Genomic DNA, 19,359 nt, shown 5'->3' with positions numbered 1-19,359 from the left:
TTCCCATCTGGGGGTGCTTCTCCTGCTGTCCTCATAGCTCATAGCAACCTAGAGCTAATAGCCACCCTGCTGGCCATTTTCACAGGAGAGATGGCTGGGACCCCACAGACCAGGGATGCCAGCTCTATCAGCATACAAGCTATGTGACGTTGGGCAAGTCGATCTGACCCCAGAGCCCAACTGAATCACGAGGCTCTGCCTAATGTATACTCATTCTCAGTAAGGGAGCCCCCAAAATACAATGTCAACAGTTTTTGGACAAGACTCTGACATCATGAATCGTGGAATCTTCAAGCCGAGGGGCTCCTGAAGGAAAGGACTTGACACTCACAAGGTCCTGCTTCGTGCCTGGTACCATCTTTTAAACTTATTTTTTCTAACTCAACTCCTCAATAAGAAAAACACTGNGTAAATAACTTGTATTATTTGTTGAGCATGTATTTTTAATTTTTAATTTTTTAATTTTTTATTTTTTTTTAAAGATTTTATTTATTTATTTGACAGAGATAGAGACAGCCAGCAAGAGAGGGAACACAAGCAGGGGGAGTGGGAGAGGAAGAAGCAGGCTCACAGCAGAGGAGCCTGATGTGGGGCGATCCCGTAACGCCGGGATCACGCCCTGAGCCAAAGGCAGACGCTCAACCGCTGTGCCACCCAGGTGCCCCGAGCATGTATTTTTTAAACAAGTATTTAATAGTACTTCCTTAATATAATAGTGCTGAGTATTGAAAAACAAATTTTCGTCCTTATCTTCCTGGGACACTGAGATTTATCATGGGCACTGGTCACTGAAGGCTCTGGAAGCAAGCTGACATCCTGGCATGGTAGGTCTGTTCTCTCTTCTTTTTGAGAAAGAGAGAAGCAGTCCCCAGCAGCCAGGAACCGTCCTGGCACTCCCAGCTGGGTGGTGGCTTTCTCCTCTTGAACATCAGATGGGGGCTCTGACTGAATGGACTAAGACAAAGGCAAGGCCACTCTGCAATCATGACTGAAACGCCAACGAAAACAGAATACTGGCCAAACCACAACACAACTGAGCGTCCCCCTACCCTGGATAACGCGAGTGACGGCTGCTGCTTTGGCAGTTATGACTTGACTTCGTTCTTTCTGGCTTCTACGTAAGATTTAAGCCACCCAGGCATAGAATTACTCCTGCCATCTGACAGTATCCAATCTGGAGCAAAGCGCCACCTCCTTGAACCCTCCAAATCACCTAACGCGGGCCCAAACCCTGGACATCCCTCTAACATGCTCTACGGTGCCACCTGATGCCCCCCACCCCCCCGTGCTGTGCCTTTGCCCTCACTGCGGAGTCCAGAAACCCCACTCAACTACCGGGAAGTTTCTGGTGGTCTTTGGCTGGAGGGCATTAAATATATTTTGGTGTTTCCCTGCCCTAGTAGAGAGGCTGATTTAGAGTCGAGGGGGTCTGGGACTTTTCTACACCTGACCACCAGGTAAAGCTTCCTCCCCCAGCCTGTTTCTGAATCAAGCAGGCATTCTGGCCCCAAGACACCAAGTTTGTTCTTGTTTTTGCTTTTGTTTCTTTTGCCACTGGAACTCTTAAAAGCTGCATTCCAGGATTGGTAGGGGTGCGAGGCCACTGGGGCAGCCATTCTCCTTCCTGGGGTCCTGGCTCAGCGCTGGCTGGGCGGGTGCTCCGCACCATAGGGGGTCTTGGGAATCGTTGTATTCCAGCACAGGCTTCTTCTGCTGGCCAGCCAGGGTCATTCCCAGCACTCATGTAACAGTCCGCAGGATACTGCTGGAGTGCGTGTTGCGCTTCCTTACACTGCGAGCCCTGGGTCAGAGCCCGTGCGGCTTCCCCACAGGGTCCTCGGTGCACCTGCTCACTGCCCAGCACGTGCTGCTGCAGGCTTACAGCTTCACCACATCCTTCCCCCCGCCCCAGGGCACCCGCCGACTGCAGACCGAGGAGCGCTGCCCCCTGCCCCACTGTGACAGCATTTAGACACGCTTCTCTTTTTCTGGAGGAAGATCCATCAATTCATTTTCTCTTCTCCTTTGTTGCCCTAGTAGCGAGCTGTCTTTATCAAACGAGGTCTTTTAAAGTGTATAATCACACTATGAGAGTTGTGACATGAAAGATAAAGAGTGAAGGGCTACAAAGCTGTCCTGAGAAGTCCACACTGGGTGGTCTGCTAGGGTGACTCACGAGTTACAAAGGAAGGAGGGGGTACACGCGGCTCACGCAGGAGTGTTAACGCCAAGGACTGAGACGGCCACCTTAGAAGGACTGTTTGTAAGCCTGCTCCTTGGCTGGTGTCTGGGAACGTGGCTGGTAAACAGGTGCTTACCTCTCATTAGGCTTTTCCAAATGATGAGTGGCTGTATGGTGCCTAGACTGCAGAGACAAATTATGGCTGCTTTCCTTCTGAGAGGCTGGAGTTTGGGCACGAGTTAGGCAGAAGGCACCGATGGGTCATCCCTCTGACGAAATCTTGGGGCACAGAAGTCTCTTGAGCTTCTTGGTAGACTGTGCTTTGCACATCACTACCACTCATTGCTGGGGGAGTCAGGCCCACCCTGTGTGGCTCTACTGGGAGAGGATGCTTGGAAGCTTGTGTCTGGTTTCCTCTGGACTTCGCCCTCAGCAAGTCCTTTTTCCCTTTGTTGGTTTGCTTTGTATCCTTCTGCTATAATAAATCTTAGTCATATGTCCCACTATATGCTGAGCCCTGTGAGTCCTTCTAGTGACTCACTGAGCTTTGGGCACTGCCCCCCACCCCTCACACGTGGGCTCCAAGTTCGAAGATCCACTGTCAGGGTTCAAAGTCAGGGTGTGGTCTCAGGTGCCAGGACCAGGGAGATAATGTGATAATTTATGAAATATTGGGTATCAAAGGACATTGCGAGCTATTACACATTCCCTAAATGTGAGTAATAATGGCCCAGTGCCACAGCAGATTTTTTGAAGAGCTTTTTAAATATAGCTGGGGGGAAGAAAATGACACAATATTTTCTCCAAATAAAATGCATGTTTTAGCACTGCTAACTCTAGGGCTGAGGTCATAAATGATCGAAAGTTGTGGATGCCTGTAGAAAGAAGGGTAAATCCTCTGGACTTCAGCAGTCTCTCTTTTTTTGGCACCAAGTGGGGCTGCGGGAGCAGAGAGGTGCCCGGGGCGCCTCACTTCTAATGTGTTGTCTACCTTCCGACTTAGCCCATTTGGTTCCTATCGAAGTGTTTCCTCTGCATTTTCAAAGCCCACTTCACACCCAGGATGGCCGCTCTCTCCTCCCTCTTCCATCCTTACAAGCAGCTAGAATGGCAAACAATCTCCCTTTGTTTATACCACACTTCAAACCTGGTTTCTTCCATACGATTATTTCCTTTTTGGAGGCACATTCAGAAAAGCAATTTGTTTTGTAGCTAAGGTCCTACAAAGCTGAGCACAGAAAACTCATTTAGGAGCCAGGCTGCTGAGTGGTGGTGGAGAGAAAAGTCCTCTTCAGTGTTGGGAACATAAAGGATTCGCCTCCTTATTTGAAGGGAAGTTGCTTCCCTAACAGATAGCCTGGGCTGAGATCCTTCTCACAGTGCAAGCCTGGGAGCAACTGGCCTGAGGAAAATCAGGCTCTGGTAGCTGCGGACTCATTGTTGGCAGAAAGAGCCAGGCTGTCCAGCCGCCAGGCCCCGTTATGGACGGCAGGGTGTGGGGTCAGAGGGGCCTGGGACTGGATTCCCTCCCACCCCTTCCCAGCCCTGTGATCTCAGAGCGCTTCCAAAACAATGAGGAGACAGATAGATATCTACCCCCAAGGTTGTTGGAAATGTTCAAGAAAATGCGAAAACACTCTGTAAATCGCCAAGTGCTGCACCATTAATAACAACATGAGGGTAAGCTCTTGCAGGCCTTTCTGAGCGCCAGGCACGATCCCAGGCGCTTTAACTCGCTGAGCTCACTTACTTCTCCTAACCAGTCTATGAGGCAGACAGGAGAAGTGAGAGAGTATGCAGCTGAGGACACTGAGGCATGGAGAGATTAAGAAGCTTGCTCGTGTGACACAGTGTGACACAGCTAGGAAGTCGAAGGGCTGGTGCTCAAACCCAGGTGCTCTGGCTCCAGAGCCTGTTTCCCAGCGTCAGTTACCAAGGGTTTTGTTTCTGTTTTGTTTTGTTTTTTTGGAGGGGATGGTTTTGCATATTGGCACCTTTTGAACCCACAGAATCATTGGCAGTGATTCACCCGGATAGTTTTGCAGTCCTGTCTCCATGAGGCAATGGACAGGGTTAAGAGCTCTGGATTTCGACAGCCCTGTGTTAGGTATCAGCTTTGCGGCTTCCTGGCTGGCAAGTTCGTGAAGCTTCTGAAGGCTGTCTTGGTCAGCCTGGGCTGCCATAACAGAATAGCCCAGGCTGGGTGGCTTAAACAATAGCAGTGTTTCTGACAGTTCTAGAGCGTGGCAGCACGGCGAGGCTCTGGTGAGGACTCAGCTCCCGGCTTGCCGAGGGCGGCCTTCCTGCTGTGGGCTCACCTGGATCTTCCTCAGGGCACGTGCACAGAGAGAACAAGGCCTCCCTCTTCCTATGAAGGCCCTAGTACCATCGCGAGGGTCCCACCTTCATGACCTCATCTAAACCTAATTACCTCCCCAAAGCCCCATATCCAAGCACCCTCATAGTAGGGCTTGGAGCTTCAACATATGAATTAGGAAGGGACACCATTCCATCCACAGTGGTGTCTGAGGCAATTCGCCCCCTTTGACCTCTCCCTGTTTAAACTTTGTCTATGGTTCCTTCTGACCTTCAGGAGAAAGGCTGAGTCCTTAAGCCAGTAGTTTTGAACTGTCCTCAGCCATGATGGGGGCCAGGTGTTCTCTCTGCTGCATCTCCGCTTAATCCCCCCTGGCTTGGTCATAACAAACCTTTTGCTGTTTCTTGAACAGTCCACACAGCTGGGTATCTTCCGACTGCTCGTTTAACGCTCCTTTTTTTTCACCATTGCTGCTCCCCCACCGTCAGAAGAAGTTGGGCCTGCCACTTTGGGAAGAGTTTGGAGGAGGGTCTGGCCTTCTCTGAGACCTCTTCCCTAAAGAGGTACCAGGTGGGGTTTGCACAGAGACGGGTTCCACGTCCTGTGAGTGACCGCCATTAAGCTCTCTGCTTCATGTATCAGGCCCACATGAACTCCCAGAAGCCTTTCCTGGATTTGTTCCACATGCTTCTCTCCAGCCCAAAGTCAAAGGGCAGAAAGCCATTTCTCTACTGTGGTCAATCTGCTGGCTTGTTAGTGTGCAACTGGATTTGTAATCAGGATCCATGAGTTGGGGGAGCCAACTTTCACTGGACATGCTAGTTGCCTGCGACACTCACGTACATCGGCCTGGGGTTCCTCTCCAGCCGCCTCTGTGCAAGCGCAGATTCACCGGGTTCCGTGAATCCAGGGATGACTCTTCCAGCCCCCTGGAACTTCCTGAGTCCGCTCTTCCCATCTGGGGGTGCTTCTCCTGCTGTCCTCATAGCTCATAGCAACCTAGAGCTAATAGCCACCCTGCTGGCCATTTTCACAGGAGAGATGGCTGGGACCCCACAGACCAGGGATGCCAGCTCTATCAGCATACAAGCTATGTGACGTTGGGCAAGTCGATCTGACCCCAGAGCCCAACTGAATCACGAGGCTCTGCCTAATGTATACTCATTCTCAGTAAGGGAGCCCCCAAAATACAATGTCAACAGTTTTTGGACAAGACTCTGACATCATGAATCGTGGAATCTTCAAGCCGAGGGGCTCCTGAAGGAAAGGACTTGACACTCACAAGGTCCTGCTTCGTGCCTGGTACCATCTTTTAAACTTATTTTTTCTAACTCAACTCCTCAATAAGAAAAACACTGAATGGGATGACCTCGTACTGATGCTGTGTGTAAAGCAGAATTAAACTAGAAATTCACAGAACAACTTACCTTGCCATGTGTTATGAACTCTAGTCTGCTCCTCTCTGTTCTCTTTGTTGTTATTATTCTAAATGATGCGGAGCCCCAGCCTTTATTTAAGGATCAGTCGTGACCCACAATTTGGAGAACACCGTGCTGATTCCTTCATGGGCATAGTCACCAGGCAGGCTTGTTACAACTTGGGGAGCTCGGAGCCTATTCGTTCCCATGTTGCAGATGAAGAAACCAAGGCTCAGCGAGACTCAGTAGGTTGTTCAACTGCTGAGTGGCTAAGCTGGGATTCCGAGTTCAACTCCAAAGTCCGTTCTCCTTCCAAGTTATCTTGCTGCCTGAGATTCCAAAAACCCCATCAGGCTGATGGGGAAACTAACGCCCGGAGGGGAGAAGTGACTTGTTTAAGGTCGTATGGGGACTGGTGACAGAGCCTAAAATTGACACCAGATTTATCCCCAGACTCCAGACACCCTGGCACTGGAACTAGGCTCCTGTGGGCAGAGAGCTCTTTTCCCACCACCAACTACTCCTTGAGCCATTCTCCCTGGACAAAGCTGAACTTACTGATGGGAAAAAAAGATGCCTGGAAACCACCTTCTGGTAGGACGTTTGTCATTGTGCACATCATTGCTTCCACTGAATTGAAAATCGTGTTGGCTCAAATTGAAAGCAAAACTGTGGTTTGCTGAACCTCTGTGCACACAGCAGGTCCTAACCTAGTTTTGAGAATGCAATCTATCTTAATCTCGCATAGCTTTGAATCTCCCTACCTCTTTTCCTCTTTCCGAGTCAGAAGCCAGGTGCTCTTGTATTAGCACGTTCTGCCCACCAGGGGGAGCAACAGAGCACAGACGAGGTGGGGATGGTGGTTGGGTGGGCGGACTGGGGCACATTTTAACTGGGCCGGGACTTCTCAAAGTCTCCTTACAAGGAATGCCTGAGAACAACAGTGTTAGTGGATGTCAGATACTGGCTTCACAATCACAGGCAATTCTAGCAGATGTGATGCTAGGGAGAGGAGGCCCTGCGTCAGACTTCACCAAGGCAGTCTGAGCAGAAGGAAGGGCTGGAATTATGGCAGAAGGAAAGCTAAGATTAAAACAAAAAAAGATGGTGCCAAGAGTCTCATGTGGGAGGTAAGGCAAGGCTGGGAGTAGGAGTCAGGCAGCAAGGTTAGAAACTTGGAGTGTGGTATGAGGAATGAGCAAGGAGTGTGGTTCATGACCAAGGCCACAAAAGAGCATGGGATGTGGCACGGGACAGGCCAGTGCTCAAGGACCCCGCAAATGGGCCTAAAGAGCTGTGAGGCTCGAAGAAGGATCAATGGTACACCCCCCCCCCCGCCCCAGAGGAAGGAACCCTTCTTGGTCACAGAACCTGAGTATGGAGGTCTTCCTCACTGCTACAAGGCCCTGGGTAGACCAGGGAAGAGATGGCTTGTTCCCTTCTCCAGGCCCAGATCCCGTCTTCACGCCTTTATGCTTCCTCTTTTTCTAAGGCCCCATTCTTTTTCTCCCAGAGTATAGCAATAGCCTCCTACTTAGACATAGCCCACCAGGGTCTACTCTCAACGCAGCTTCCAGAATGTTCCTGTGCTAGCATTAGTCAGAGCCTGTCACTCCTCAACTCAGGACCCTTCCGCGGCTGCCCATGCAATGGCCTGCCCCACACCACCTCTTTGACCTACTTCCCTACTCCAGCCATACTGGTCTCATTGTTACTTTTCAAACAAACCAGACACACTTCTGCCTCGAGGCTCTTGAACCTGTTCTTCCTTCTGCCAGGACCATGTTTCTTCCAGAAACATCCTCACCACTCGCTCCCATGCCTCAAATGTCACCTTCTCCATGAAGCATTGTTTGGCCAACATATTTAGAACTGCTCTCACCCTGGAATTCCCTGTCCCTTTTTCCGTAACACTTATCATCTGGAAACATCCTGCATCATGCCGTTTTCATGCTTGTTGATCGTCAGTCTCGTCATGGAGGAGTGGGGAGTCCTGTCTGTTTTGATCATGCTGGAGCCCCGTATCTAAAATGGTGCTGTCATGGGGTAGGTGCTCCATAAATAGCTGGCAAATGAAAGGTGACCCTGCTAATTCTCAGCCTTCCCTCCGAGCACACTGTCCCCATATTTCCAGTCGCACCCTTATCTTCCAGCCTCATGGGACACACTTTCTATTTGTCCACCTTTATGCCTTGTCTGCACAGAACACCCTTCCTTCTCCCTTTTTACCTGTTAGTCTTTTCCACCCCTCAAAGCCCAGGGGCCAGCGCTTCTTCCATTAAACCTTCTCAGATACCTTCTGGTTGGAATTTTTTCTCTTAACCCTCTATGATCCCTACTTGAAATGTCTTTCCTCCAGCATGTCACAATCTGAGAGTGGCCTGGTATGATCTCTAGCTCCAAATCAACTCTAACAGGTTATGGAATCAGTGTCTTTTCCTCAAGCTTCCAATACTGGCAAAGAACTTTATGTTCTGGAAACAGAATCATCTCCCAGATTATATATAGACATATATATCTATATATAGAGAGAGTACATGTTGAACTAATAAAAACATGTCTCTATAAAACAGAACAAACTGTGGGGTGCAATGGTCAAGAAAGGTAATGGGCACTGTGGAGAGGCAGATCTGGACTCAGACCCTGGCACTGCCATTCACTAGCTGTGCAACCTTCAGCAAGTCACTCAGCTTCTCTGAACCTCTTTCCTTGGCTGGAAATTGAGGAAAGGTTAAGAGTCAATGGGTTTGAAGTCTCTAAGGTGCTTCTAGTCCCCCAGTTCTCAGATTCCCAGATTCTCTAATAGGCCCTTTCTAATCCTTTTTGGAACTTGGGGCCTTACAGCCCTCATTCTACTGCCCAGTCAAAGAGTCTAATCCCTAGTTCCTCTATATTCCCGTGAGGGAGCGTGGCCCAGCTCACTAGACAGAAGGGTAGTCAAACGCGGACGTCCAATCGCTACTCAGGCCAAGGGGGCCCAGCTTCCTACCCTAGTGCACACAATGGCCGGGTAGCTGCAGTACTCTGGCCACTTAGGGAATTAATGATAGATATTCTTATAGATTTTTAAACCACGTCTCATGAGCATGAGGCCAGGGAGGGTAGAGGATAAATTGAGTTCAATTGCTAAAGAGCTTCTTTCTCACTGTGCTTTGGAGATGCTCACCTAATCTTCTGACTGTGAATAAGCAATTTGGCTGCCTAATTAGGTTAACCAATAATTTCCCTTTTGACACCTAGGCAGAGTGATAATTTGGGGGTAACCGTGATTCTGTTTCATCATTTCTTTTCTAGATGCATTTCTCAATTTGCCTCTGGGACTAAAGCACAGAGGAAATTCTCACTATTCCCCAGACCTACTGTGCCTCTTCACACGCCTCTAGGCCTTGGCCTGTGCAATCGCCTCTGCCGGGAACGCCTCTCTCAGAGCTCTGATGCCCACTGAGATCCTGCCTGGCCTTCAAGTCCAGGTGCATAACGTGAGCCGAAAGCAGGAGTGAGACTTTGCACCCTCAGGGTGAAACCAATGGCTACTTTTACTGTCACTGCACAGCTCCTTGAAAAATTAATATTAATAGCTAGCATCAATTAAGGACTGACACAGACCACACACTTCACAAATGTTGTAGCATAGCCTCATAGCAACACGTCAAGGAAAGAAGATGATATGCTGCTTCTGGTTATTATTATTATTATTATTGTTATTATTATTATTGTGGTAGAACACATTATAACCCTTTAAACCAGTGCCAAGCGTACAACCAGCGGCACTAAGCACATTCGCACTGCTGTACGGCCGTCAGACCGTTCACCTGCAGGACTTCGGCAGCTTCCCTCACTGACACTCTGCATCCATTAAACACTGACTCCCCATCCCCCTGCCTCTGTCCCTAGTAGCCACTGCTATGTTTTTTCAGAGATGAGGGAACCGTGGTGCGGGGAGGAGAGGCGACTTGCCCAAGGTTTCAGAGAGGGACACGGCGCCTTGAGGATATGAGGCCAGGCCTCCTCATTAGACTCCAGAGCCGCTGCTCTTTCGACCCCGCAACGGTGCCTGCTATCCCTCCCCTGTAGACAGAGACACAAGGCTGTCTGTCATGTCTCCACCTCCCTGCTATTCATCTAGACTCCTGATTCTAGAATAATGCCCAGCACACCGAGGGAGCTTGGGATAGATGGAGGACAAATTACAATAGGCATTTACAACAGAGACATCGTGTCAACCGGACCCAGTGGTTGGCAATGGAGCTCAGATCATAACCTTTGCTTTCTACAAAAAACACTTATTGAGTGCCGACTGTGTGCCTGGCCCAATGCCAGCTTCTCCTTATTGTCCCCTAGCCTGCTGGTCCCATCTCAGCAGGAGAAGCCCAAGGGCTGGTTCTGCCTGACGGCCCCAGGGTGGAAGATTTGTTTTTCTGTTACCCAGTCAATCCTGTATTTATTTTGGATATTAAGCAGTGACATAAAAGCTGCTGACATTAACCTTCAGGGGCAGAAATTGGCTTTAATGGACCCCATAAAAGTTATTATTGATGGCAGCTGCGTGCAGCATCACTGTGACCTCAGCAAAAGCCTCCACCGCTATCAATACTGTTGACAATTACTATTGACTAATGCAAGGCCGGGCGGGGAGGCCGAGTGGATGTTCCTTCCCGTGGCTGGAAGTCACTGGGGGTTACTTTGCATTTCACCTTTGGTCAGGATCTCTGAGAACTTGGTCACACATTTTTGGTGGGCCTCAACTCAGAGTCCAACACTTACTGATTCAAATGGAGGTGGGCAAAGGGCTCAGACTATAGGATTGGAGAGATCTGACTTCCAACCCAAGCTGACCTGCTGACCTAACCAGCTACGTAGTCTCTGCCAGGTCAGCTGACCTTTTTGGAGCCTATGTTTTCCCATCTGGCTCATTTCCTCACAGTAAAATGGGAATGCCATGGTGTTGTCCTGAGCAGTGGAGTGACACATGGTGGGCCTTCAGGACGGTGCCCCGTTACTCCTGAAAAGCAGCCACACGGTGAGGGGCTGGTTAATGCACCCAGGGCAACAGAGCCCCGTTCTGGTGGTAAGACCTGAGTTCTCATCAGAGAAGGAGAACTGAGGCCGGGGATGAATGCAAGACAAAGAGAGGAGGGCAGGGGAGGGAGATGGAGATGAGAGGGGCAGGGAGAAGGGAGGGAGAACAGCCAGGACAGAACCAGACTCCCGTGTAGGGCCTGGCTCTAGCTCTTTCCATCTTTGCTTCCCAGGCCCCTCATCTGTCGGCTGGGGAGACAATGGTGTGAACAAGAGTGCCGTCGACCTCACCAGCAGATGAAAGGGAGCCATTGAGGTGGCTCAGGCGCTGTCCGTGTGATTTAGACCCAAGCATAACACGGCGGTGAGTGCAGCTCCTCACCGAGGGGCGGGTGGACGGGCACGTGGGTACCGGCAGGTGTGTGGGCTTGGGGAGTCCAGGCCTGGAAGGGCTGTGGAGGCCAGGGGGTCTTTGTTAGGGTCACCTGCCCACCTCCTTCCACTGCCCATCTTCCCTGAGTACGGCGAGGCTTAAGGGCCGCAGCCAGCGCTGACACGGGCGATCAGAAGGAAAAGGTGGCCTGGCCGGGGGAAGGAGGCAGCCATTTCCCGTCGCCGTTATCAAAGGCTGAAGCTCTTCAGGCTCCTCAACTATGTCATTATCACCCAACAGAGGCTTAATTCAGCTGTAATTCAGCTCTCAGGGAATATACGATAATGTGGGCGGTGTGCACCTCACTCTGTCATGACTTTATGGAAAAATGATCATTTGTCACCATGGCAAGAAGCCTTCAAAAGAACAAACAACCTAAGTCTTCCGCCGCGGAGGAAATTCACTCACCAGGGCTACAAGAATAAAGATTTTTAGAGCCATACAGGCCCGAGTTCAAATCCTGTCTTGCTAGCTGTGTGACTCTGGCACCCCTCAGTGCATAGTTTCCTTATTCTGTGCAAAGAGGATAATAAACCTACTTTAGAAGGGTGCCGGTGGGCGGGGATGAGATGCTGGAACTAAAGCGCTGGCCCTGTGCCTGGGGTCTGCTGCCCAGCGCAGCTACTCATTGCTAATGTTGCTACTATCCTTTTCTTCTCATGCACCTTCATCTGAATGTAAGCACTCTGAGTCCCAGAAGCCCAGATCCAAAAGGGCCTGCAGGCCATCAGCTCAATTACTCCCTAAAGGTGTTCATCAGAACACTGAACCCATCAGACACTCTGAGAACAAAGGGTTCCACACTCAGATCAATGGGCAGAATGCTGCATCTATCTCTCCTTAGGGATAAACCCATTAGCATGCACATTTTAATAGATTAAAGGCTCTGAGAAGTCCTGCAGTAAAGGAATTGGTTTAGATTCATTCAACATAGTGCTTCCTACATTATTTGATCACAGAGCACCTTCTGGCTGTCATTCCTCACCCCAACCTAAGTACTATTAGCATTCTCAGATATAGGAAATGCAGATTTGGTGTAAACTATTTTACTATTTTAGATGAGGAAATGGAGGTCCAGAGAAAGGATCCAACTTATCCAGTGTCACACCCCAGGTCAGCGATGGAACTGAGGCTTCCTGCCTCCTAATCAGAGGCCATTTTCTCTGTACAGGCCTTACACATCAAATCCTTGCTCTGGTTCCGTGCATGGTGGGAGGCAGGAACGGGCTGCTGGCTTGGCTTGTGCCTTGGGGGCTTGCGCCTTGGGGGGAAAGTGAATGGAGTGAGGAATGGCTTGTCACTGCAGAGAGGGGGATCTCCTTCAGGTGCTGAGGTCACTGATCCCCCTCGCAGGGCTGGTTGGTGGTCAAGGGAGAGGGAGGGGGGAAACACCAAGCCAGCATCTAGGCATTGCCTCTCCCCTACCCCTCAGACGAATGCACAGGCTCCCTAGGAAAACCTCTGAGCTCTCCGGGAGAGGTGGTGGAATGGATATTTGGAACCCTGCTGCACCTGACTCTTTAAGGAAATAAATTTCCCACCTGACCCTAACCTTAGCTGGTCTCCTGCCTGACTCCAAAGCAGGGATTGTGTTGTGCATAACCTAGCTAAAGCATGCTCTTCAAAGACCAAACTGCCTAAGCCTTCACCTCTGACCCAGTCCCCACCCTGACTCTGGGGAATCCTGGACAGGAATCACTAGAAGCCTGCATTTGGAGGTGGAAACCAGTAGGGGGCACTGGTGCCTGGCTTGGCCCAGTTTTCACTCCCATTGCCCTTCTCACTCTGGTATGGAAGCACCAGCAGACCCCCTCATTAAACTTCTGAGAAACAAAAGCCCTCTTCTCCCCTGGGCAGCAGGGCTGTTCCTGGTCTCTGCCACCCTCCCCAAGACTTCGCTGCCAGACCTAGCAGGTGCCTCCTCAGTTCTGACCTGGGTCCACAAAGCTGCCCAGAGCGTGGAGGGGCACAAAGCCCCAGAGAAGGGAGATTGCCTGAGCAGCGCCCCGCACGGCTGCATCCCACCCAGAGCCCCTCAGACATCTGCCAACAAGGTTCCAAAAGGAAGGAGGAAAAGTCTGAAACCAGGTTCCATTCCTTCCACCTTAGAAAGGAGGCATGTGAACTGGATGCCTTCTTTTTCTCCCACAATATCACTTGGGCCTTGGAAGAAGGGCTGCAGAGGTGAGAGGGGGATAGAGGGCCCAGAGCCTGCATGTCTCCAGATCTGCAGCTGAGATCAAGGGAAAGTGGGAGCAAACCAAGTTTGAAGTTACCCCAACAGACACTGGAGCAGGGAGCCAAGGACTGCTGAGCCCCTGGAGGCTGGAGACTGAGCAGGACTCAGGCAGGACCAGACACAGCTGACGCGACGGACAACAAGCTGCTGGGGACCCATTACCACTGCTCTCCCACACAGAGGCACCTTGCAAGTAATTACCCCGGGCCTTAGGTGGCCCCCAATCTGAAAACAAAGAGCAGTGACCCAATCTCTGGTGTGTCACCAGTGGGTGGGTATTTCTTGTGACTATGCAGAGGCTCTGACTTCTGACCACTGAGAGCAAAGCAATTTTTCACCAACGTCACCAGAGCCCCAGCAATGGAGCAGAAAATCAATATTGTAATGAAAAGCCTGGCCTCGAAACGCACAGGCCACGCGGGCCACTCACCAGTCTCGGTGTTCTCGTGCTCCGTGTCGGTGAGAGTGAGGTTGGAGTTGGCCCGGCTGGAAAGGCAGGAGCTGCGCCCCGACCGTGTGCTCCGGCCCCACAGCCGCACGGGGTGCTCCGGGGACAGCACGGTGTCAGCCTCCATGTCGGCATCAGAGCTGGCCCCCATGGAGTAGCCGCAGTGAGGGATGCCTATGTCCGTCCGGTACAGCGTCCCGTGGGGGGGCGTCACCTCTCCCAGCCCCAGCTCCCGCAGGCTGAAGTTGGCTCCTGGGAGGAAAGGCAGGAGAGCTAGGTTAGGGTCTCCCCGCCAGAAACCTGACCCCTTAGCCCGGGATTCACCGTTGTCTTTGGAGCTTGCGTGGTATTCTGCAAACAGGCCTCTCGTCTAAATGGCTCCTCGCCCCTCCCCCATCAGCCCAACTCCTCCACATCCTTTAAGGCCCAATCATACGGCACCTCCTTTGTGAAGTGCCCCCTAATACCTACACCCCATGCAGCCGTCATTTGCTTCTTGCAGCCAAGCTCCCTTCAGAGTCCTTGGCCCCAGTCGTCCCACACAGTAGGACCAAGGGCCTAACCCTTCCACTGCTGCTGACCTCAACAGAGGCAGGTACCATGTCAGACTCATTCCTAAATCCCTGTGCTCAGCAGTCAGTAGGGGCTCAATAGATGTCTGTTAAATTGATGTCTGGTCCAGGGAGGACTTGGCAGGGAGCAGCACTCCTGAGCAGGGCAGACGGCTAGTTGAGGAGATGCAGATGGCTGCCCTGGCCAGGTCAGGAAAGCCTGGAGCATGACACCAAAGATGGGAACTGGCAGAGAAAAGTGGGCCGCACACAGGCCATGGGCTCTGCCTTCCGCTTCCTCATGCCACGTGGGGCCGGGACTGTAGCGGGAATCCATAGGCTTTGGAGGAATCCAGGGAGTCCAGCACACAGCCAGAGCTGGGTTGCTGAGAGGTCTGGAGGTCTCGGGAAGGCCTAGCGATGTCCAAGACAAGCCAGAGAAGATGTGGGTGAGGGGGGTTCACTTGGGGATTCAGATTTGAGTAAGATTTCCCCCTCCATGGGAAACACAGCCTCCATGTTACACCTGAATGTTCATTCAATGTCTATTCAAGGACAGCTTCTCCCATATTTCTAAAATTCCCATGAGTGTTTTGGGGATAAGAAAAAGGGGGTGGACAAAGACACCAAGGGCCATATCCCAATTAAACTGCTGATCTGGGAAATCAGGTATAATCAGGTAATGCCCACATTCAAATCAATTCCAGCTGGCTGTGGCCTTCACCAACACACAGCAATGAGTAGGGCGTGGTGCCGGACTTCATAGCAAGTGGGGGCGATACAACCAAAATCATGATTAAGGGTTGAAGTCCAAAGTCAGGAGACCCATCGAGAGTGTTCTGGGAACACAGAGGCGGAGGGCAGGAGCTCAGAGGAGAGGTTTGCAAATGAGAGTGAACTTGGAGAACAGAGGAAGAAGAGATGTCTGAGCTTAGAAGGATTCCTACAAGCAAGGCCAGGGCTGAACAGGAAAGCGTGTAAAGACTAGTGAGCAGGTCTCCTCCTCTGGTCCAGGAGGGGACCTGCCAGATAGGGAGGAGGGGAGCCAGCAGGGAGAGCTCTGACTACAGTCGTGGGCATCGCTCTGCAAATCAGCCCTGTGCTCCTGAGTGTCCCAGGCGGCTCTGGGTGCAGTACCTCTGTCCTGGCACAGAGTGGGTGCCCAGTACAAGTTGTAAGAAAACAGACAGACATGCTCTGGCTGGACTTTGGTGGATGGACAGAGAGAGGGGGAAGGAGGGGAGCAGAGACCACCCAGGCCGCTGCTGAAATGAGAGATGCAATGGGAGGGGATGTGCCCCAAGCCTGACGCTCAGGTGCTTCATGCTGCTCTGGCTTTAATTTGAGTCATGAAACAGTTCTATACTGGCTGCCAACTGATGCCCGAGCCTCCTCCCACCCACTGCCCCCTGCCTCTGCTCTGTCTTCCTCTCTCTGGTCTCCCTTCTCTGCCTCTGTCTTGCTCCCAGCCACAGCTCATATTCCCGCCCTGAGTAAGTCAGCCTTACTGACAGGTTAGCTCTCATGTGGATTCGGTCCTGTGGGAAAGGCCGGGTGGGTGTCAGGCTATATGAGGGTGTGTGTGTGTGTGTGTGTGTGTGTGTGTGTGACCAGTTCTTCTTACCTTTGGGATCTAGGGGAAATGATTCAGTGTGGCGTTGTTGTAAGGATTAGATAACAATACCAAAACATATCTAAACTACACAGCACCCTGACTGGCTAACCCCAGCTGGAAGGGGAGCAGATGGGGCAGAATCAGCCATTGGTCGGAGCCTATTAAGCATCACAGAAGGCTCACGGCTCTTTTGGCCGAAAAACAGGAATCACTGAAGCACCAGGGTAGGGAAGGGATATCATGGCATACGTGGGAATGATGAGTGGGCCTGCAGGGCAGGAGCGCTGGTGGCAGGGGCGGAGAGGCAGGGGATGAAACAGTCCAGGGAGGAAAACGGATTTGGGGAAAGTCCCTTATGGCACGTTAAGGAGCTCAGATTGAGGGCAATGGGGAGTCATTCCCAACTTCACTCTGGCTGCAGTGCACAGAATGGCCGTAAGGGGGCAGCACTGTGTGTAAGGGGCTGTGGTCAACTCCCGGAGAGATGACAGTGGCCTGAACCGGGACAGCGGCAGAGTGGTTGAAGAAGAAGAATGGATTTGAAAGGCACTTCGGAGTAGGATGGACAGGTTTTGGTGACTACTATATTCAGGAAGTGAAGGAGAGGAGTCCGGTGCCAGGATTTTAGGTCTATGTCAGGAACGTCTTCTCCCAAGGTTAGGACACTGCTTGAGAAAAACGTGACTTTTTGTTGAATGGACACATACATGACAAGAAACAAAACCAACAGCTGACTTACTCTGCACTTGATGTTAGTTCGCTTCCCGCTTACAGCATGCCGCTCTGTAACAGGGGGAGGCCACTCAGGCCCGTCCGACACATGAGGACTGAGGCCTGGAGCAGAGTTGGTGGGGGTTCTGACCCAACCCCAGGCAGCCCAGCTCCTAACCACCTCTTTATGCCAACGAGCGTGAAGATGAACAAACCAAGAATGAGTTATAGGCAGGCTCTGACCAGACCCAGGTGCCAAAAGAGCCGAGGCCTGGCGCTGACCTGCGTCCGGCCCACCTGCCCGCACTCGCGCCCATGCACGCAGGTGCGCACCCGCCCCAGCCGCCCTCACCTGCGCGGCAGAACTCCTCGGCCTCCTGCGGCACCAGGTCCTTGACGCGGCCGCCATAGGCCAGCCGGGCGTCCTGGTCGTAGGCCTTCAGGGTCTCGCTGGAGCTGTAGGACTTCTGCGGAGCCTTGCCTTCCTCGCTGTCCGCGGACGAGCTGGTGTAGCGGCGCTCGGCGTCACGGCGCCGGGTCAGCGAGCGGTACAGCTTTCTCTCCTTCACGTCCATGGCCTCCGGCCCGCGCTCCTCCACATCCACGAACAGGGTCCTCGCGGCACTCAGGGCCGAGGGCTCTGGAGCCAGGGAACCAAAGAAAGGGCGTGAGCTCAGGCCCCAGGAGGCAAAGGCAATACCCCAGTCCATTCTGGACCTGATCGGCCCCGCAATGCTGTGGAGGAGAGACTTTAGACTTGGAGAGGGGAGGGCACCGTTCCACCACCACACACGTGTTAGCAGCCCAGGGGGCCTGCATCCAGGGCCTCTGATGACGAATCCTGTCCCCTTCTGCTACTCTGCCTGTCCACCACAAAGATGCCTCAGCCTCTCTTCAAGAGATGGGCATCAAGGAAGTCGACAACAAAGGCCAGAGGACACTGATTTCAGTAATCCCTCTACATGGGAATCATGTGTTTGTTTCCATCATGTCCCCAGCTGGGACAGGGCCTGACACAGAGCAGGGGCTCCTTAAGAATTTGTGAAATGAATGACCATACTCAGGCACTGGGGTAAACACTTAGCATGTATTCTTCCCTCCCAAGACCCAAAAGGCCCTCTCCAGGGCTGGTCTCAGCCTGGTTCCGCAGCAAACTGCTCATCTTGTTAAAGAGCCCTCTAGACCCACTCAAGTGGGTCCATATGTCCTAACCTGGAAAGCTGCATCACTTTCCTCAGCCAAAGAATGGTCTGAGATTATCACTTGGTGTCTTTGGGATTCATCATGGATCCCAAGTGTCTACTGTAGACTTCCTTCTATGTGTTTTCCATGATATTCAAAGAGTGCAAACATTTGTGATTTTATTGGTACCCCATAATCACCATAAAGCAGATAAGACAACTGTTTTCACTCCCATTTTATACATGGGGCAACAGTGACCCACAGCCAAGGCCTCAGTGTGCATTAGTAACCAAGCCAACATTAGTAGACCAACAATGCCTTGGGGTTGCAACTAGAGCCAATCAAGATGTGTAGGTGATACTTGTGGGGACCTAGTTCTCAAAATACCCCTGGAAATTAGTTTGGGGACAAGGAGCCTGACCTCAGATACACAGGAAGCAAATCATCTTAGTAGGGCCCAAACCCAAGGTTCTGAGCTCTGGCTTCCTAACATTCAGCCTCCTGGCACTGGCTGACAAGACGTGACAGTCCGTCCTCTGAGTGCCTGAGGGGCAGGGCTGGAGGGAAGACCGGTGATAATACTTTCTATGCCAGGGTCTGTAAAACTTTTTGCTTGCAATCCATAATTTGAAAAGCATCTTACATTGTGATCGGATACGTATATTTACATAAGTGAATGCATGTGTTTATGTGTATAAAATGGAAATAAGATTCACAAAACCAAAGTTACTGCATGATGAACAATGTACTCTGATATTTCCTATTTCATTCTCTTTCACTTTTTTAAAAAGGCTGGTTATAACTTCCTAAATGGACCCAATACTAGCTTTGGACCCAAAGCTCTGTTCTGGTCTAATTCTGATGAGGATGTATGGTGACTGTCACCCAGCCTCTGTGCCCTCTGGCCCTCCCCTCCAACCCATCCCCCCGAATGACAATAATGGTGATGATACTGTACAGTAAGCACTAATGTTAGCCATTGTGACTAATAATTAATAATATTAATAATGGCTTCACAATAAGAGCCAATATACTGTTAGTAGTAGTAGCTAATACTTATTGAGTACTTACTTTCACTAATATTATATGTGATAATATTTTAATCCTTGCTTCAATTCCGTAATATAGGTACTATGATTATCTGCAAATTACAGATGGGAAATTGCAAGGTTAAGCATACTGCCCAAGGTTACATGGCCCTTCATTGGTGGAGCCATCATCCTGACCCAGGGGTTGAACTTGGC

The 19,359-nt window shown here is 51.2% G+C and overlaps 1 protein-coding gene across 12 annotated transcripts in view; it reads right to left on the bottom strand.

Annotated features, from left to right (window-relative positions):
* TENM4 (teneurin transmembrane protein 4) overlaps nt 1-19,359 on the bottom strand; it is a 721,916-nt gene that overhangs the window by 358,879 nt on the left and 343,678 nt on the right. For all 12 annotated transcript variants that reach the window (XM_034666260.1, XM_034666259.1, XM_034666261.1 and 9 more), the window contains 2 exons: nt 17,286-17,573; nt 14,039-14,308 (listed from right to left, as the gene is read on the bottom strand). In XM_034666260.1, coding sequence (XP_034522151.1) covers nt 14,039-14,308; nt 17,286-17,508 — 493 coding nt within the window. In that variant the 5' untranslated portion in view covers nt 17,509-17,573. The remainder of the gene's footprint in view (nt 1-14,038; nt 14,309-17,285; nt 17,574-19,359) is intronic.

The sequence above is a fragment of the Ailuropoda melanoleuca genome, chromosome 8 (assembly GCF_002007445.2).
Source record: "Ailuropoda melanoleuca isolate Jingjing chromosome 8, ASM200744v2, whole genome shotgun sequence".
NCBI lineage: Eukaryota > Metazoa > Chordata > Mammalia > Carnivora > Ursidae > Ailuropoda > Ailuropoda melanoleuca.
This window is presented reverse-complemented; position numbering and strand designations above follow the sequence as displayed.